A 21355-nucleotide genomic window follows, 5' to 3' on the forward strand; every position below is an offset into this window, starting at 1 on the left:
GACACCTCACTCCTCACAGTCTCTGACCAGCAGTGTTGGCATTGCCTATGAGCTGCTCAGAAATCAAGCATCTTGGGCCAGAGAGATGGCTCTGTGCTGACCACATTTCAGTGTCTAGCACCCACAAGACAGAAAACAAGAATTCTTGCAAGTTGTCCTCTGACTCCATATATGTGCCTAGGTGCATGCACATGTATGAATACACACACACACACACACACACACACACACACACACACACACACACACAAGCCTTATACCAGACATACACAGTTGGAGTATGTTCTGCCAGGTCCTAGGTGATCAGTGTTGAAGTTTGAGTGAGATGCACTTAGCCCTGAGGACACCGTCTCTCAGAAAGCTGTCTGTCTGGAACCTGACCACTCATGCCTGGAGATGGTTTTAGAACTTTTGTATCTGTAGTTGATCAGAAAAGGCCTCAGACAAGCTAGCTGGCAGTAAGTTTCAGGACTCACAAGTATCGATTCCGGTCTTGGTTTGGGTCACTGATTTATTATCTCTGGTACCACTGTCATCAAATTCTTACCCTGCCTTCTCTCATCAAGCCCCTTGGCTTTCATGGCCTGCCCCAGAGCAGATGCTGGCTGTGCGTGTCCCAGACAGCTCTGGGCTCCCTTCTCATTCCCTGGGATGAAAGAGGCGGTGGGTCCGTCACTCGGGAGCACCGGCCTGCAGTCTGGTTTCCTCTGTTCAGGCAGCAGTGGGTAGAGGCCAGCAGCCACTTCTCAGGTAATGACGGTGCTTGCAGCAGCTTGACTGGATTGCTGAGTGTCATCACCATCCCGTTCGCCAGCCCTCAAGTGTGGCTATTTGGAACGAAGAGCAGTTTCCTATTGAGTGGCTGTTATATGTTGAGTGTGCATGCACAAGGGGCGTACCTGTACAGGAATGCGTGTGCAAGTGTGTGCACTCGTGCTTCAGTGAGTTCCCGGAATGTTCAGGGACTGGTAGTGCTCCTAGGGCCTGTCCTTACTGTGGTGCCTTCTAGAAACAATCCCAGTTTTTTTCAGGTCTTGGGCTTGCTAGGGAACAGCCGTGCGAAGTGAAGGTTGCTGAGCACAACTGCCCTTTCCTCTCTTCACTGGCCTATTTTTGTGACTCTGCATGTTCAGCCTGGTTGGAGAAACCTGAGTGGGGACCCTTTCTGTGCTGTCAAATTCCCAAAAGGCATAGAACTAGGCCCTTGAAAGGGGAAACCCAGACCAGGACCCAGAGAGCGGCAAGCATTTTGAAGGAACTTGATTGTGTAGATGTACTCTCCAGCCTCGGAGGCTGCTGTAGCAGCTGCAAGGAGGAAGGTGGGTGGCAGAGGCTCACTCTGTAGCAGGAGCATGGACTGTAGGCAGTTCTGGGCACATGCCCATTCCCCTGGAACCCCAGCATGCCAATGAGAGTAGGCAGACTTCAGGTGCTCTGTAGTCTGCAGGGTGCTGCTCTACTCTGAGTTGGTACAAGGGGCCCTTTTCAGCCAAGTCCCAGCATGCTGTGTGTGTGTGGGGAGGGGGGAATAGAGAGACTGATGCTTGTCCCTGTTGCACTGGGAACTTGAGCCACAGGAAGATTCCATGGACACTCTGCATCTGGGAAGAGGATATTGTGAGAGGATGAGGTGGCCCTAGATCCCTGGAATGATGGTCTTCCATTCATCAGGATTCTTCAGCGCACATTTCATTAAGGATAAGAACTTGGGGAGATGAGAGATCTCACCAGTTCCTTAGAGAGCCCTTGGTGTTCTTTTCTTTCGAGTGTTTTGGAGTGGTGAAGGTTGGTGTGTCAGCTTGCAAGATGAACAGGTTCTGCACATAACTTGGCTTGTGACATGACCAAGAATTGGAGATGAGGAAGCACTCAGGTTGGATGGCAGACACCTGCTGCTGTCAGACCTCTGAAGGGATTGTACCTGTTCTGGGAATCTTGACTGCCTCACTAGCAAAGGATCCCTGCTGAAGGTTGGTGAACTAAACCTCCTATCTGGAAAGTGTGGGCTCACTGCCAGCATCAACTATGCACCTTCTGCATGCATTGTGTCCTTGTGACCTCCCTCTGCATGGTTATTTTCCTTCTTTTAGGGATGGGAGTAGAGAGGCCCCTGCCTGGTCAGCTACAAAGTGAGGTCTAACTGTAGAGCCTGTACCCGAGAGTCATCACACAAATTATGTTTAGGGACCTGCACCTGCTGCGGTTCCAGCCTTACATGCCAGTGTGAGGTATTAGGACAGCTTCAGGCTAGGAGTCCACCTTTCTAACACGAGGAGGGCCCTGTGTGCTATACAGTCTCACTCCCTCTGTCATGGAGAAACTGAGGCAGACGGGAAGAGAACCACAAAGGACCTTGTGGCAGAGCCAGTCAGGCCATCTGTGGACATGGGAGGTCTGCAGTTGGGTCTGAGAAATAATCAAAGCACTTGATAGTGTGGAGTCTGGCAGCAGGAGCCGGGCAGTGGCCACGCCTGAGAAGGATGCCTGCTGGGCCTTTTTGAGAGACAGTTATTTCATTTGTGACTCACCACCTCGAGATTGTTTCCCTTCAAGGTATTTTGCAGACAGTGTCCTGGGCTCCACTAAAGGCAGAGATGGAAAAACAGACACATGACTCAGATGGACATACCACACTCAGCAGTTACTTGGGGCCCTTGTCTGTGTCCCATACCAGCTCCTTGGCATGTTGATTTGCCTTTGAGAGTTTAGGACAGTGTGTCTTATGCGTTAAGACCAATGAGCAGGAGTCAGACAGTCCCATGTTTGCTTGCCAGCTCAGTCATTCATCAGTTTAGACATCAGGCAGGATGCTCATCTCCCTAAGTTTCCCCATCTGAAGAGAGGTGATGGTCACAAGTCCTGAAACCCGACCTTCTAGTGATCCAAGAAAATCTCTGGATGAAAAGATACTGTTGTCAGCTGGGTGTTGGTGGTGCACACCTTTAATCCCAGAGCTCGGGAGGCAAAGGCAGGTGGATCTCTGAATTTTGAAGCCAGCCTGGTCTACAGAGTGAGTTCCAGGACAGAGGAACCCTGGGATGGGGGGTTGAAGAGAAGGCAGAGAGATGATGGCTCAGTAGTTAAGAATGTTGACTGCTCTTCCAGAGTTCCTGAGTTCAATCCCCAGCAACCACATGGCAACTCACAATCATCTATATATAATAAAATCTGATGCCCTCTTCTGGCATGCAGGCAACCATGCTGAAAGTACACTGTATACATAATGAATAAATAATCTTTAAAAAGTAAAAGACATTGTGAGCCCTAGAGGGTTGTGCCTGTGAGGTTTATTACTGGAGTTCAGGAGGGCTTGCTAAATTAAATGGAGCTTAATTTAACGACGGCACTGCATGAAGAGGCAGCCATGGAGGCCTCATTCACAGCCTCATTCCTAGTTATGCCCAGCAGTGGGAAGCAGGGGCAAGTAGCCTAGAAAGTGGTTCTACAGTGAGGACCCTAACCCTCCACTCCAGTGTCAGCTGCCACTACCCAGCCCTCAGTCCTTGTTCATCCCTCCCGAGGCTCAGGCCAGCAGTCTAGGGCAGTGAGAGGGCCCTCTGCCCCTCCCTGTTTAGAAGTGATATGCTTAGTCATGCTAGAATAGGAGTTTTGAACTTGAGTTGCAGGTGAGCCATTGCAGAAAGTGTTATAGCACCTGTGTCACGGTACCTGAGTCCTGACTAAGTGTGGCAAGATGTGAGAGCTCACAGGTTCTCAGGCGAACCCCACGAAGCGAACCTCAGTTCACTGATTACATCCTGTGCTGAGGTGTGGGCCGAGGGATCCAGGGTGGGGATGACACGGCTCTTCTCAGGTGACACCAAATACGACAGTCCCTTTTCACCCTCCTGGACTGGGCTGGACCTCCTGTCACATTCCATGGGTAGTCTGTTCTGGCACAGCCAGAATCACACTTGGACTCTCATCTCGGGTGTAAGGCTGTACCAGCACCCCACAGGTAACCCCTCGGAAGTTTTGACACTTCCTCAACATCATGAAGGGCATCTGAAAGAACAGAGAAAGGGAAAGTGACTGTCTCCTAAACAATTGTGAGTCGTCTCAACCAGCTCAGTCAGTTGATTTAAAGGAGCTGGATATGGTAAATGGAGACGGAGGAATGGACAGGGAACTAGTTTTTATTGAGCAGCAAATGCAAATGTGGTTTAAACTAGCCCTACAAAGTGCTGTTTCACTGCGACAACGTAAATGACAACACTGACGCTCAAGAGAGTGTAAATGGCTCAGCTGCAGTCACATAGACGTGAACTTGGGTCCATCTGAATGAAAAGTGTTTGTTCTCACCACTGTCACATTGGCGTCATCTGGAAAAGTGTATTTGACCCTGGCACAGGGTAGCCCGGGAGGTTTCTGGGCTGGAAGCTATTGTTCCACTTGCTCTTTGGCCTTATTGCTGGTCATTGCCCCCATAGGTGCAGATACCCTGAAGTTAGTACTCTGGTACTATGAGAGCACAGCTCACACTCGCAGCTCCTTGTGCCTTCTCAGGCACTCAGAGTAAACAGGCCCAGAGTCTGTGGAGAGTCCCACAGGGAGTCTCAGACCTGGTCACAGGCTACCACACAACAGGCATCCCTCAGTCCCAGAATGCCTTGGGCCTGAGAGGAAATTAACAATTGAGTTTGTATGGGGAGCTTTTTGTGTGTAATGAGTAACAGCCAAAATTAATGTTTAACATGCGCATGAACAGCAGGTTGGTCGTGGGGAGGGGGGGTGGCGTTCAGTGAGAGCTGTGGAATCGCTCACTTTGTTGGCTAAATGTTACTGAGGGACAGGTTTCTGTGGTTGGTTTTTCTATCTGACACATTAATGAGCTCATTTAGTAATGTTTAAAAGAAAATGAAAACAAAAGCATCAGCATGTCATAGCTTTGGATTCTATTAATTGTGCTGATGGAAGTGATCCTGCAAATGCCTTCTTTTCCTGTGTGGAATTCAGTGAATAGCCTTGCCCGTCTGCTTGGCAGGTCAGAGATCACCCTGGGGATGGCGATGGTAAACTGTGTGAGTTCAAAGCCTTGCCTGCCCTGGGCACTGCTGGGTCCCCACCCAGCTCCCTGCCTGGTGCCCACTGAATGCTGGGATGCTTGTGACACTGCTTGTCAATCTGGCCACACAAGTCCCAGATGCTCTCCTAGGCCAGGTCCTGCTAGTGTCTGTGTGCCTGTGGGTACTTGGTGTTCTCATCCCTCTTGTGAGCTGGGCACCAGTCTTCAGTAGGAGGACACTTGTGTGTGGCTGCCAGCCTGGCCTCCCTTCCTGGCTGTGACTGAATTCCCTGTGAGAAACTGAAAGTGTGTCCTTCTGTCCGAGGAGGAAGTCCCTGCCAGCAGCCTTGTGAGAAGTGCTCGCGACCACTGGCTTACCTTTCCTCTCTCTCACTCCCGCTTTGTCTACAGTGGGCAGTGGCACAGACATACGCAGAGGGGGCTGAAGCTTGGGCTTGTGGAGTGACTTCCTCAGGTGCCCAGCCTTTGCCGGGCAGCACCTTGGGCTTGCAGATGGAGGAATAACACTTTTCCCCAGGCTCTAGGAGACTTATGGGTGTCTGCAGGTGAACAGGCCTTTAGCCTTGAGCAATTCCTAGTAACAGGTGAACCTAGCCCTAAGCTCAGGAAGGAATCAGGTGCTAGGGCCATGGTCTGCATTTAAAGCTGTCGTTTGCACCAGTGCCAACTTGTCTGTGTCTCCTCATCTGTAGGATGAGTGTGACAGTAGGCACTAAGGTTGGGGCTCTTGAGTACTGTGGACCCTTGAGATTGTGCTGCACTGGTTTCAAGTCCACGTTCAGGGCTAGTTAACTGGAGGAGTCGTCCATTTCTAGCTCCATGTTTCTCATGTGTGGAATCAGTTGTGTGGGAAAGGCAGCTGCTCTCAGCTGAGGAGGCCTCAGGGCTTCTTTAGTCCTGTCCCTAGGTCTTCTGCAGCCAGCACCCAGCTCTGGTGTCCATGTAAAAGACAGAGATGAGTACCCTCTGCCATCCTGAGCCTGCTTCCAGGCCAGGCACAGCTGTGTGAGTGGTGTTCTGGAACCTCTGAGCCTTTCAGTCACCTGCCCTGACTCTTACCTGTGAGGGTGGCTGTAGTGCCCTGAGGCCTGTATGTGTGTCTTCAAGGTGAACTCAGAGGAAATGCAAACCCTGTGAGACTCCTTCCTAGAGGGATGAGAGGTGCCAAGGCTCTGCACCGGAGGGTAGAGGGACCTTTCCTCTGTGGGTCTCTGTCTCATTATCTGTGAAACAGGAATTCTCAGGTGTCTGGCAGCAATGCAGGTTTGGAACACTGCAGCTGCAGAGGCCTGCTGTCTTAGAAGAAGCAAAGTTTTAGTCATGCACAAGTGTTGATTCAGTGCTTTGTGCAAATGTTCATGGCTCTTGGGTAGATAGCCCACCCCACCTCACCTCTAAAACCAGTGTGCATCTCCCCTCCTCACGGTGGTGGCATCCACCTGGCTCTTGGTGGCATTCAAGATTATATTCAGGAGGGCACTGCATGAAAGAGATACCTGGGCACCTTGACTCACCCCTGTCTCTTGCAGGGTAGTGGGACATCAGGAACCCGCATAGGCCCAGAACAGCCCCAGCCAAGCCCCTCCTGTGCACCCCATAACGTTTACAAAGAGGGCTGCTCCTCAGTTCTGGTTTATCTGCTAAGGGACCTGTGGCAGCTGAGAGTCCCTGTACATGGTCTCCTTCCTCTTCAGCCTCACTGTCCCTGCTGTGGGTAGCTCAGTCCTGTGCTGGAAAACAGAGAGCCAGAGGCTACAGACTGGCCAGTAGGGCCGTGCCAACCCCACTGGGTAACATTAGATTGGAGGAGACCCCAAGGCTACCAAACAGAGAGCTCAGGGGCTGAGGCCCAGCCAATAGCCTAGCATGGCATCCTGCCTCGTTAGCTGGGCCAAGTTCTGTGGCCACACAGACCGTGTTTGTAAAAACATGGCACAGAAGCACCAGTCTCACAAATTATGGTAATGAGAGGAAAATGTGTAGAAGTACTACATACATGAATGAAACCATTTTCAACAGGGTTCTAAAATAACTTGGTTGAGACTGGTGGTGTGGTTTGCTGGTTAAGTGCACTGCCTCCCAGCCTGAAGATCTGCCCTCAGGTCCCCAGAACCCACTAGCACAGAGCTAGCAGACAAAGTCCAACCTGAGTGCCTTTTCCTCACGGGATGAATGGAGGTTTGTCAGCCCTGCAGAGCTAGGCAGAGACTTACTCATTCAATGGGTATTGATCATTACCTATACACCAGGTCCTATTCTGGGCCCTGGAGAATTATCAGTAAACAGTAGAAAGTACGGTGGCTGCCCTCTTGGGACTTCTTGAGATTTATGAAGAAGTTAGTTCTGATATAGGTTACTTTATCTTTGTGAATACATGAAACACACACACACACACACACACACACACACCCTTGTGAGTGTGACCATGGAGAGGGGTCTGCCAGTGGTGGAGAACCTGCCTGGACCATTTCTACAGCCCTTCCCTATGTAGGTTGTTATCAGCCCTGGTTAGCAGATGAGGCAGCTGAGCTTAGAGGAGTTTAAAAATACTCCCAGCATCACGATGAGTAATGGTGCCGGAGGATGAAAGCCAGGCGTCCCTGACTCTGAAGTTGGGATGCAGAACTGCTACAGTTCCTCTCTCCCCTTGCTGGAGTCTGTGGACCATTCCCTGGAGCCAGTTGCATGGCAAAAAGGGACTGGGCGAATCCATCCAGTTCTGTGGAAATGGCTACATTCTTTCCTTTAATAGGCAGAGATGCTGGGATGGCTGTGTAGACAAAAAACATTTCAGGGCTAAAGGAATTCTACCTGGGGGCCTAGGGCAAAGCTTCTTCAGGAGGTAAAACCTTCAGGCTGTACTTTGTGGAATAGCTAGGATTTTTGCAGTGCAATGAAGAAAATCATTCCGAAGGCTAGACAGAGACAAAGCAAAGACCCACAAGCAGGTGGCAGTAATGTTAGGGACCTGCCAGCCTGTGATTAGATGTCCCTGGAACAGCAGACACACCATACAAAACTAGAGGGCTGTGATGAGTGACTTGATGTTCTCGGAGCAGCACATACCCTACCAAGGTCTAGAACCATGGGGAGATGCCAGCTCCTTTAGGGAGTTGTGGGCAGTGTTCATGCCAGTCCTGGGGGCCTGTATATGCCACTCAGATGGAACAGCTGGCCAAGTGGGGTGGGGGCACAGCTTCTGCCCACCTGGACCTTGGCTGTTCTTGTAAAGAAGGAAAGACAGATTGGGATAAGCCTGACCCTGTGGATGTGGAGTCCTGTGCTCAACCTTGCCCTACTGCTGTGCCTCGGGACCCTACAGTACTTCTCAGACTTCCATGCTTGCCAAGTGCACCATGGTGGGAGTATTATGGAGGTACCACACACACATTTTCTGTTATTAGAAGGGACCAAACGTCAATGTATGTGTATCAGGTTTCTAATACAGAGAGAAGGGACCACCAGCTTGGAGACAATCCAGAAAGCCTAGTAAAAACACAAAAAACAAGTGGGAGCAGTTGAACGATGAGCCCTGTCTCCTGGCCACTACTCTTGGGTAGACATTTGGAGCCAAGCTAAGGTGCTGACTTGCTGTCCCTGAAGACACTGACCTGGTCACCTTTCTCCTACTACCAGGGCTAGTCTCCATCGGAGAACTGAAGTCAGATGCTCAGCGCCTCATTCTCCACAACCCTAAGTGCACACCCCCCACCCCCCAGGATTCTAACCTGCTCTTTAATTGCCTATCAGTGGGACTCATTAAGTTCTGTCATTTGAACAACTCACGGGGGCAGCATATTTTCCTCTAAATGCAGATATTCTTTTGAGGAATTGTGTCTATCTCTCACAGAAAAATCACTAAATTAAAAGAATTGCCATTTAAAATTGCAGACTAAAGAGAAACTTAATTAGAAGGGATAGAAGCAGTTGTATTTGGAGCTTTTGTTCTGGTCCCCCCCACCCCCCTTTGGTTGTCCAATCACTGCACTTGGAGTTTGTATATTTGTGTTTTAGGTGAAATGATTTGCCTAATTAAGCTTGTCATTCATCACCACCTGTTCTTACTAAAATATATGGCTGTCATATTAAGCATGCCAAAGGATGTATAAATTAATTCATTGGGGAATTACAGTGTCGACTAGGACATTCTTAGGTTTTATTCTATGTATCTGGTAAGAAAACTGATATTTTTTCCCAATAAAGCAAAACATCAGCTTGTTAAGTTTTTTCATTTATTCATGCATGGAGCACCTGTTACCTTGCAGGTACTATATGAGATGGGGGACACGTGGCACCTTTACAGCCCATTCTCAGTGGCTCTTGGGAGCCAGGCAAGGAGACTGGTGATGTGGATGCCATGGCTGGGGGAGTTCTGAGGTTTCCTGAGAGAAGTAGCTTCTGAAGGGTGGTGGAGACAGTAAGATGTCTGAAGGCCTCATCGCCTGTACCTAAGAACCCGAGTTCCAGGGCTCCATGGTTAAGAACACCTGGCTACTCTTCTGGAGGACTGTGTTGTAGCCTCCATATTAGGAGCTCACACTTGCTTACAATTCCAGCTTTGGGGGATCCAGTACCCGATTCTGTCTTGCATAGGCACTGCACACACGAATGCTTCTGCATGCAGACCCAGACACACAAACACACACACACACACACACACACACACACACACACACACACACACACACACACACGCCTTTTTGTTTTCTTTGAAGAGCTTGGGTTCCTCTGTAGTGGTGGTATGTGGTCTGCATAGGAGGACCTGTCCTCCCATACAGCATTCTGCTTGCTGTCAGTTCCTCTGTGTCTGTCCCTGCACAGTGTCTAAATGAAGAGGAGCAGACTCAGGAAACAACAAAGCCCTGGGTAGAAGGGGAGGAGTCACCCAAAGGCAGAGTTTGCTCCCTATGAGGAGCTCTACCCACCCCTGCTCCAACCATTTAGAGTACAGAGGTCCTGTAGGGGTGCTGTGAACCTTTCTAAACGACTCAAGGAGATTCTCCCAGGGCAGGACTGGGTTCAGTAACGAGATACAGCCAGCCCCTCAAATATTCAGCCTGATGACCAGTCCTGCCTTGCCCCATTTTATAACAGAATGCTGAGTCTAGGTAATTTATAAAGAAAAGTGGGCTATTTGAGATTATGGTTCTAGATGCTGGCAACTCCATTCCCTCCTGCAGAAGGAGGAAGGGTGATCTGGCAGCTGTGGAAGCGGAAAAACTGGGTGTTCTGGGGCGTTCCTCTTGCTCATGTTAGCTGATGCAGTTTCAGAACTTGGCATTCATTCCCACAATTCAAATACTTCCCTTAAGGTCCCACTGTTCAACATTGACTCATCCAGCACAGGAATTTTGGGGGACACACTTAAGACGTACAAAACCCAGCATTTTCGGAGCCTCTCTTTCTATTGCAAAGTGCCAAGTGCCAGGCAGAATGTTGCCTCACTGTGTGCTGCCTGGGCCCCAGGTGATGGCATGTCCGTCTCTCCTCTCCATTCTCGCAGCCCAATTCAATGGCAACGAGAAGCGGCAGTCTTCCCCATCACCTTCTCGGGACCGACGGCGCCAGCTCCGCGCTCCTGGAGGAGGCTTCAAGCCCATCAAACACGGGAGCCCTGAGTTCTGTGGGATCCTGGGAGAGAGAGTGGATCCCACCATCCCACTGGAGAAACAAATGTAAGTTCACCGATGCAGCGCCGGGGGCCACCCCTGCTCCTCTAGATGCTGTGCTCTCCTCCACATCTTTATGGTAAGAACGTACTTGATCACTCGTGACAGAGGCTGTTGGGAGGCCAAAGCTCCTGACCCCTAGCCAGTCCTGGTCCATGTTGCCACCCTGACCCTCGGTGCCTGGCAGGAAGGATTTCAAATTCTTTAGCTGTCACTTCCATCCTAGTCGCTAAGTCTAAACTAAGCCTACCCCTCAGTGTAAATTAGGTGTCTTCTGTTGCTGCTATGTAGCTTTCCTGCTGCCTCTGCGTGCTGTTCACCGGCGCAGGCCTTTGCACTCCCCAGGCCCTTTCTCCAGAGATTGCTCACTTCTTGTCACCGTTGAGGTCCACCCATGCCGTCCTGCCCCTCCTCCCAGCACTGTGCCAGGACTGGCCCTCTCACTGCCCTTCCTCTTGACCATGATGACACCTCCCTGTTCTGCCAGGTCCCTGTCTCTGTGACTCCCTTTCTCTAGGATAAAGTCCCAGCTTCCTTGGTTTCTTAGCACATCAGTATTTGGGCTGCAGTGAGTTTCTCCAGGCATAGCAAGTAAAGTACAGTAAAGGGAAACTAAGGCCCAGCCGGCCTCTTATCCTAGACCCCGTTCTCTCTTTACCTTTACCTTCCTCCTCTTGGACTTCTCTTATCCCTAGCCCAAGCATGTGCCTGGTACAGAGTGGGGTTTTATAAAGTGAGAGGTTTTCCTGGGCAGTGGTGACACACACCTTTAACCCCAGCACTTGGGTGGCAGAGACAGTTGGATCTCTGTGAGTTCAAGGCCAGCCAAGACTACGCAGAGAAACCCTGTCTTGAAAAACCAAAATAAATAAAAACAAAAACAAATGAATACATAAATAAGATAAGAGATAGCCAATGGTTACCAGCAAAATTGCTTCTGTCTGTGCTAAGTTCCAGTCTTGACATGAGTGATACTGGTTCTCAAGCCAAGTGCCCTTCTCCAGGGCTTCTCTGACCATTCATGCCAAAGACGGCACCTTCCACCACAGTAGTCACTGCCTCATCACAGTTCTTGTATTCCTGTGGAACCTTTGTCCCTTTGTTGACCCTACCTCTCCATGTCAGCCCCATGAGATCCAGGGTATAGTGAGTCAATACTGATGAAACCAGTTGCTATTAGATGGGATGAATGGCAGTAGTTGAGTCTGACCTGGCTGGCCATTTTCACAGGCTCCAGCGTGTGCCCAGATGGTCCCTTGCTCAGGCCCAACAATAGTAGGCAAAACCACCAAAGACAGCCTGTGGTCTACAGCCCCCTACTGGCAGGCTGCCTGTTGGGTCCTGACTCCTGATCCTGGGCCCTTTGCTCTTCTTTGTGACTGTCCACTCCTGACCCCTCCTTTCTTTCAGCATAAAATAACCAGGACAGGACCTGGCAGCTTAGTCTGTTTGCCACCAGGGACTACCCCTGACGAGGCCTCAGGAGGCCCTTGTCTGTCTCTCCCCACCCCTATGCTCAGGGAGGGCAGACAGTGGGCAGCAGTTCCCTAGGACCCTTTCCTGCCTCCCTGGGGGCCGTTCTGTTTCAACTGGCTGCAAATTGTGCAAAATGCTTCTGCCAGCTTGCTGGAAGTATGTCACTCAGGCCACCCCTCCTGAGCCTGGTCTCCCCAGATCTGTGACTGCTTATTTGTGAAGCCCACTTTGTTTTTGTTTGGCTGTTTCTCCCCATGACTGCTTTGGGGCCTGACATCCTTGGAAATTTTCTCATTATGGCAGCCTAAACATCCCCAACCTGTGGCTCTGATTCTGTGTAACCATAGAGAGAGTGGCCATGTAGGTCCAAATGCCCCCTGTACCACATGTCCTTCCTTCCTCCTTCTCTGGCTCATGTAGTATGTAGAAACTGGATGCTGGGATTCTCATTTGCCCAGCCTGGTGCCTGGACCATTTTGCAGGAACAGGATCAAGCCAGTCTCTTTCAGATTAGTGAGCTGCCCTCTGCTTTGCCCATGTGAGGCTTCCTATCCAGCATGTTCTAGGAGTCTTTCATCGAAGGAAATGCCCTGGGCCACGCTGCCTTCTCCTGTCCCCATCATTCCTACCCATTACCTCTGCCTAGCTGCTCCAGCCTACGGCTCTTTCCATCACCAGTCTTGTGCCCACACTAGACTCTGCCACACTGCTGTTCTTTGTGACTTCCTTTCTTACCTCCTCAGGTCTGCACTGCTTGTCCCTTCACAGGCTTTCCTGGTCACCCTGCCTAAAATATCCCCAGCCATGTGACCCGGCCTCACTTTCATCTCCTTAGCACATGTCACCATTGGGCAAACTGGATGACCACAGAGTATCTGGTGTTTAACTGCCTGCATGGAATGTGAGCCCTCTGTGGGTTTCTGTACTCTTCTCCCTCAAAATCTGACATGTGGCAGACACTGGCAAAACAGCTGTTGAACCTCTTCACAGGGAGCTGGAGCCAGCATCTGCCCTCTGAGGGGACTGACTCTCCTTGGAGGTCACTCTGGGGGCCCTGTTCCCACCCGGCTCTGACTACCCCCTTGTCCTCTCCCCAGATGGTATCATGGAGCCATCAGCAGAAGTGATGCTGAGAACCTGCTGCGACTCTGTAAGGAGTGTAGCTACCTTGTCCGGAACAGCCAGACCAGCAAGCATGACTACTCCCTCTCCTTGAAGTGAGTACTGCCTACCCCCACACAGTGGAGTGTATTTGCATGGGTCTAGTGAAGAAAGGGCACATCCAGTTTCCCCAAGAATCTTGTCTGCATGAGTTATTTTAAGCCTTGGATTTTAATTTAGTCTCATCCTGTGGACCCAGTTTCCTGGGGAGGAGAGGTTTATCCTCAGAAGTATAGCCACCAGCTAGGAAGAGCTCCTCTCGTGTGCAGTGCACCCAGACCTGCGCTTGGCTCTTAGCAAGTCCTGCCTTCTTCAGCTTCATCCTAGTCCTTTTATGGGGAATATGTTGTCTCAGTCTGTAGCCTGGGAAACCGAGGTTCACAGAGAGCAGGTGACTGATGAGCATCGGTCTGACCCTCCATGGTGCTGGGTAGCTGCTGTGAGAACCCTTTCCTATTGTCCAGGTTGTCTTCTGGGCAGATCTGCCCCTCATATGCTCCACAAGTTTGGGAGGGAATGCTGTGAACCAGAAAGAACCCCCCTGGGGTTATCGCCTGTGGTCGATTTGCAGATTCCCAGGTCTTTCTGACTTTCTGACCGGCGAGCTGTTGAAATGAACAGGTTTAGAAATAAGAAAGAGGTTGTTGGGTTGTCTCTTCCTTTCCAAGTGAGTGTTTCATTGTTCAGTGATACTGCTAGGCAGGACCCAAGAGATCTTGAATCTATTTTATAGATAGGAAAATTGGGATTCAGAGGAAGAGAAATTCTCCAAGGACATAGAATTAGTAACACAACTGGGGTATGAACCAGGTCCTACATCCAGACATACTGGGTATCTTGCCTTCCCTTTGCCCTGGGTCATTGCCTGAGGCTCACGATGGACAGTGGGCTTGGCAGCACTTCTTTCAGGAAAATTTGTACCTATGTTGGCAGGGTGGGCTCCCTGTCAGGGGGCCAGCCTTCTCCCCGAAGTTTTAGACAGCCTGCTGCTATCAAGGGCACTGGTGCTGCTGGCTTGTCGCTCCCCTTTATCTGTCTCAGCGTTCATTCCTCAGGGATCACATTCTTCCTAGAATCACTGTTGTCTGGGCACTGTGAAGGGGCCTCTACAAAAGTCCTGCTTAGGTGCTCAGTAGGAGAAGCAGAGGCCCTATGTGCAAGGGCTAGGACCTTAGCAGGTATCAGCCTTCACATTTGGTGCATGGAGACATGCCTGTCCCCAAACCTAGTCTAGGTAGGTGCTATGGCCCTGTGGATTCAGCACAGCTCTGCCTGTGGAAAACACTCTACTGAGAACCTGTGGTGTGTATTTAAGGGGTCTGCAACCAGCTGTAAAGAAATGACCCCAGTGAACCTAGCATCATCCATATTTCCACCCGCTTGAGCAATGTCTCTTCATTACCTAATATGCATAGAAACCAAGTCACAGGTTGGTTCCAGAAGCCAAAGGCTTGACCCCTTTATCCTTGCCACATGTCATTCTTTGGATTGAGGCCCTCTCAGGGAGTTGGGGCTGTACCTTGGTTCTGCTTTTATGGTGATAGGCTTGTCATTCAAGTGGTCTGGGTGCTGTGGTAGCCAGTGGGAAGCCACCTCCCTCCTTGGATGTGGCCTTCACAATTTTGAGCCTCCCTGCCCTAGTCTTTGAACCAGAATGGTTACCTGTTCTAAGCAACAAGCATCTAGTCCAATCTGCATTGCCCATGGGACCTAGTGTAGTTCCCATCTACTGCTTCTTGCCAGTAGCCTTGAAGATTGCTTGTAGTCCAGTTCAGAAACATGTGTTTGGGCTTTGGTGACACTTGCCCTTAATCCCAGCACATGTGAGGCAGAGGCAAGTGGATCTCTGTAAGTTCAAGGACAGCCTAGTCAACTAGCAGGTCGTAGGCCAGCTATGATTATATCATGAGACTTTGTGGTCCAAGATCCTAGATGCTCACTGCTTGGCATGCCCCTTCCCTTTCCTGTGTACAACATGGGCATGTAACCACCAGACGTCAGACTTTGACAGTCACTATAGACACCACTATAGGCTCCCCATGTGTCCCTGTCTTTGGATTCAGTCCCCACTTTTTGCTTGGTGTGCATTCTCTGGCTAAATCAACTGTACTTCCCCAGCCAGTGGAATCCAGCATGCTGGACAAGAGCGCTTGGCCACCAGCCTGAGTTCTAGTTTATTGACCTGTCCTGTCTGATCTAAGCACCAGGCCTGCTGTGGAGCGACTACTGTTTTAGCACAAGGAGCTGGAGGGTTGGTTTTGTTTGTCTAGAGCCATTAGAATACCAGCCCTGATAGTCAGAGGGGTATGCTCACCCAGGCAGTCTTTCCTTGAAGAAAGGAGAGCTGTGGAGAGGTGTCTCCCAGAGTAGCTGTGTTCTGTGACTCCTGTCCACAAGAACAGCCCTGGTGCTATGGGTACTGGCTGCTTTGGACAAACACCACCTTTGCCAGCCTGTGTGCTGTATGTGGTTTCTCACATCCTCAGGCCTGCTGCCCCCAGCCAGGTGCAGAATGGCAGCCCCACACATACACATAAACAGGTTGCAAGCTGACATTGGAATTCCAGCTATGTGTCTTCTCAGCCTCTGGCCATTTTCATGTGGGCCTTGGGTCTTTCTGTGAGAAAGGTCTGTGGAGGAGAATGTACTTGGAGAAGCCTATTCCCCTAGAACAGGGGCCTCTACCTGCTTGGTCTTCCCTTGGAAGAGTGTTGTTGGAACCTTCTGTACCTGGCACTGGGGTCTGTAGAGAGAGTGAGCCAAGGCAAATAGCCAAGCCCCGCTGCCAACTCCCAACCCTGCTCATTCTGACTTCCTTGCTGCATGCAGGGTAGCACAGAGGGGTTTGGGTGCCCAGAGGTGGTCTATAGGGGTTGGTCACCACCACTAAGGGCCAGAAGCTGCTGGGCAAAAGCTGCTCATGATCCTTAAGAGACGAGAGTGTTCCTCAGGCAAGGTAAAGATGTGTTGGTGTTGAGGAGCCTCACGGGACTTCTGTGCCTTGTAGAGGAGTTTTTCAGATTCTCAGTGACAAGGACAGCAGGTCCTGCTCAGAGTTCTGTCTGCTCATCCATCAGCAGATAGATGTCTGTGGCCTGCACATTTGTCGTCATGCAGGGGCTAGAGCAAATTCCCAGATCTTCATCTGAAGTCAGAGGTCTGAATGGCCTGCTAAGGTCTCTAGCAACACTGAGGTTTAAGCTATGGTGCATGCCTATGAGTGCCCCACCGCCCCGCCCCAATACCCCCACCCTTGCCCCTGTTATATTTGATCAGAAGGCCTTAGGATGTCAGCTGTGAAAGTGACTCTAGGGGTTTATCTAAGCGAGGAAACAGCCCCAGTGGAGATTCAGAGTGGACATAACTCTGCCCTTGAGTGTATATTTGACTATTCTGACAATGAAGACTTACTTCTGTGGGGACCAGTGACACCCTTGGATCTGACAACACTGTCCCCCTCCTCCAGCTCCCTGTGCCTGTGGTCAATGTCTATGCCCTGTCCTCCATCACATCTCAGATGTGTCTGTCACTCCCGGTACTGTGGTTAACACCCACCTTTGAAGCTAGTTCAAAGAGCCTTCAAATGTCTTTTATCACTCTCTAGTCTCTCCTGCTGCAGATGCCTCTCCTGCCACCTCAGCATGGCATGTACTAGCCAGCCTCATGCCTACTGCTGGTCCTGGGTGTGTTGGGTACGCTCACTCCAGCCAGGCAAGCAAAGGGTTGAGCCTTTAGCAGTTGGTGAGAAAATATCAAAAGCTGCTGCCCTCTCCTTTCTCTGGAAAGGCAGTCTCGGGCCTGGGGAAAGGGGTGAGGAGCAGTCTTGTTAACAGGGTTCTTCAGGCACTTTGAATGTGAAGGTCTCTTTGAGTTTTAGTTCTGCAAATTTTTGCAAAAGAATTTGGACAAGATAAGGGAAACAGGACTTCAGAGACAGCAAGTTTGGGGCTAGGGACATTATGAGTCCTGATAGGTGGTGGTGGTGGGGCTGCTTTAGGGCCCATTCCTGTGTGCCTGGGGTAGGTACACAAAGTCACACTTCTGAAGTCCCAAGAGCAGACGAGGACCCATCCCCAGCTCTTCCCACTGTACTGGGGAGTGCCTCCCTTAGGGCCCTCACAAAAGGGGCCTTTGGCTTTCAAGTCCCCAGAGATAATTGCCCGCTTACAGGGATTGACCTGTTTCCATCTTGTCTCCTACTCCAGCCTGAGTACTTGATGCATCCCTCGGCCTGCGTGCTTGGTCCTATTTGATCACAGTTACTTCCTGAGGTCCAGCCCTGCAGGGCTTCACAGCCTAGCAATGAAGAGGAGACACCTAGGAAATACACTAAAAACGTTAGGAGTTGACAGGTCAGAAAGGTCCCTGGGCCGCACATGAGGGAAGGGGCCAGATAAAGAATTGAAGGACAATAGGTCTTAAGTGGTGGGCAGTGGAGAGGGAGCAGGTACAGCATGCTAAGGACAGCAAATCCCACACTGATCCATGCCCAGGAGTGGATGGGCCTTTATCTTACAGAGAATCGAGGAGTTCCTGCAGGGTGTACCCAGGGAACAGTGATGCTCTCTGAGCCCTGTTCTAAGATCATCAGTAAACTAGACATGAGTGTTGACAGAGAGAAAGGCCACAGCTTTGGCCTCCCCGTGTCCTACATGCCACACCTATGTGACCAGAAGTCTGCACGCACAGTCAGGGCACTGGCGGGGGACCTACTGTGAAAGGGTTGGGGAGAGGTAGCATGAGAGCATCCTGGTGTAGAAGCTCAGATGGAGAGGGAAAAACTGGCTGCCCACTCAGAGGCACTTTGGGTGGAATTCTGGCTCAGTCTTTCACCGGCCATCTGATGCTAGGCAAGTGGCTGTCCCCCTGAATCATGTAGCAAACATGAGGGTCTAGGTTCAGTCCCCACACTGCAAACAAGTGATAATAAGGCAAGGGTCTGAGGTTGGATCATAACACTTGCTCCCAGTTGTGTGGCTCTGCAGTGAGTCCATGGAGACTTTTCCTGAGTCTGAGGACAGAGGAGGGCCCACCTCCATCCTGTGGGGTGGGGTACACACTTTATAAAGAAAGACCTCTGACTGCTTAGGGACAACCCTTTGCAACTTCCAGGAGCAGTGGGTTGTGTTGGCTTCTGGATGCCCAGTATCAACCAGCAAATGCCTCCTGGTTTGTAGGGGAGGGTAGGCAGGTGTCATGGGTCTGCCAGAGCTTAGGGGAGGCACTTCAGTTAGGGTGTTTTTTTTTTTTTTTTTTTCTTCTTCTCTCCCCTCATTGATTTGTATGGTGAAGGAGAGAGTTTTCAAACAGTAGGCATGTCCGGGTCCAGCCAGGCAGGCGAGTGATTAATCTTAGTTTGTTGCTGCTGACAGCCAGGAGCAAGAAATAATAAATGTTTGCAGGGAGGGGAGGGAGGAGTGTGAAAAGACGCTGAGCCCTGCATCCAACAGTGGGGAGCACAGATTTCTCTACCTTCTGAGGAGTCAGCATCAGAGTTCCAGGGCTAGGGCTCCAGGGGCATAGAGCCTGCCTAGTCTGTACAGTCCCCAGGGCCCTAAAACAAAACAAAACAAAACAAAACAAAACAAAAAACCATAGGAAGCTTCAAAAGCTTCACTGCTCTGAAGAGGAGCCCTCTTGGCCACCCCTCCAGGGTTCCTCAACAGCTGTTGAACTCTCTACAACTGAATGACTTCAGTCCAGCCAGCCAGCCACTCCCTGGTCCCCAACAGGGCTCTGAGAGCATGATGAGCCCCTGTAAGGGCAAGGCTTCAAGGAAGGCAGTATGTGTGCAGTGTCCAGCTCGAGCACAATTAGTTACTGTTCGTCTGGGGACCCCACATTACCCAGCTCTGACCACAGGGCCTTAAGCTTGCCGGTGTGTCTTGTGGTCTCCTGAGCTGCTGAGGGGATGTAAACTACAGGAGGAGTAATGCAGGAGTCAGCAGTGATGGCCCTACCTGGGGAGGAAGAGGAACTCTGTCCTTGGGAAATGCAGAAGATTGATTAGAGCAGTTGAGGGTAGAAAGGAATGAGGGGACAGCAGGCAGGAGTCTGGGAGGGCAGGAAGTGCCACCTTCCAGTACATGGCATCCAGCCCCCTCCCCGAGGTAGAGGTAGCCCTGTCCAGGCCAAGTGCTGTAGCGCTGCATCTACCAGCTCAGAACTCTTGACCAGCTCCCCCAGTAGCTATATTGTAGAATGTCTGAGCCTCAGTTTCTCTCATCTGGGCATTTTAATGAAGAGACAGTGACTACAAGTATCTCAAAGAAAGACACTGTGAGCAGGAGCCTGGTTGACTGCTGGACTGTCTTCCTTGTGAACTTTGGAAAACCACGGGTTATAAGGAAGAGGAATTCCACCCATATCCACACTCTTTTTACAGTAGTAGCAGGGTTTGACACAAGCACCCATGTGGCAGCTCCCAATCTTCTGTTCCAGTGGATCTAATGACCTCTTCTGACCTCTGTGGGCACCAGACATGCACATGGAGCGCTGGTGAGCATGCAGGCAAAACCCCCATACGCATGAAATAAAGATAGATTAACCTTTAAAAGAAAGAAAAGAATTTGTGTGGCTACAACTAGAGCAGACCCCACGACTGAGAACTTGAGTTTCACAGATGAGGGTCAAATTTGGGCTGCCCTCTTCTGTATTGTGCCAACTTGGAGGCATTCTTGACTCTGAGCTGTATTCCTCGGTGGCTATAGGTGATGCCTGTCTTAAGAGGCTGGCTTTCCCTTTCTTGCTCTCCTCACCACCTGCTTCCCCTCCAGCTCTCCCACCATGTCCTTACACCTTGTGAATGGCAGGTTTCATGAGATTCTGGCAAGAAAGAAACCAGAATCTCATTCTGGCTTCCCCATCTTATGGAGCATGCCAAGGAAGATGTCATGAGATAAAAATCTTGGGGTTTAGGGAAAAGATGAAACCAAGGCTCAGACAGGAAGTCATTCCTCTTCCCCACCCCTTCCCCCCACTCCCACCCTAAACCTCAGTCAGCTTTCGAGACAGATGGGCTTGGGCTTGGGTTGAGAATGGTGTTCTCAATCCCCGAAGGATGCCTATCCTTTCAGGGTTGCTGAAGGGAAAGACGAATGTTGTGCTCAGTTAGTGTGTTTGTGTTTTCTCTTGGAAGGTTAACTGAAGTGTGGTAATTAGGAGTTGTCTTGGCAGGTTAACAGAAGTGTGGTAATTAGGAGCTGCAGCTTTAGGCAGCGGCCCCTCTGTGCTCTTTTGCAGGGGTAGGGAGAAAACGTTGAGGTGAGTTTGAAGTGTGTGATGGCCAACAGTTGTCTGACAGTTGTGATTCAGAAGGAATGAGCTGTGCCTGCCATCCAGCAGACACTTGCCAGGACCCAGGGCTTAGAGGTCAGAAGTGAGGGAGACAGTGTAGAAAGTCCAGGCAAGTTCAAAACACATGGGTTCAAATCCTGCATTAACCCCGGGTAGTGGTATCTTGTTCTGCCAGTGGACTTGGGGTGGTGGTCACACCTTGGGGTATGGCTTCAGGGTGCAGACATGACCCCTTATAAAGAAGAAGAGGGGCTGGCTCCTGCTCTCTTGGGTTGTGGTCAGAGCATACTGAAGGGCAGAGGCTGCATCTCCAGCAGCAGGAAGAGCATGGCGGTTATTTTCCATCATTGTGTGAGTGTTCCCCTGGGTATTTGTGAACTTCTTAAACCTACCTTCAAGCCTGGTTAAATGGGCAGCCCATAGTAGTCCTGGCTCTTCCTTTGGGAAGGGATTCGAGTAGACCCTACTTTGAGTTCCCCAGCATAGCAGGTGAAACATGCCCAGCAGTGAACAGCTTTGAACAGTGGGGACACCCAGAAGGGGGTGGGAGAGCTTGAAGTGTAACTCTCCCTCTGTGGCAGTGCCATGAGAAGAGCAGGAACTATGCTTTCATTCTTGCAGATAGCCAAGGTTGTGTGATGCCACAGTTGTGAGTGAAGCTCAGACTTTAATGCAGCCTGACATTCTTTCTTCCCTGCGGGGTCCGCCTGAGCCAGACACCCCCTTG

General features: G+C 50.6%; 1 protein-coding gene across 1 annotated transcript in view; it reads left to right on the plus strand.

Moving 5' to 3' along the window:
• Shb (SH2 domain containing adaptor protein B) overlaps positions 1–21355 on the plus strand; it is a 114418-nt gene that overhangs the window by 78855 nt on the left and 14208 nt on the right. The window contains exons 4-5 of the mRNA XM_027403172.2: positions 10530–10701; positions 13269–13388. Of these exons, the coding sequence (XP_027258973.1) occupies positions 10530–10701; positions 13269–13388 (292 nt within the window). The remainder of the gene's footprint in view (positions 1–10529; positions 10702–13268; positions 13389–21355) is intronic.

The sequence above is a fragment of the Cricetulus griseus genome, chromosome 2 (assembly GCF_003668045.3).
Source record: "Cricetulus griseus strain 17A/GY chromosome 2, alternate assembly CriGri-PICRH-1.0, whole genome shotgun sequence".
Taxonomy (NCBI): Eukaryota; Metazoa; Chordata; class Mammalia; order Rodentia; family Cricetidae; genus Cricetulus; species Cricetulus griseus.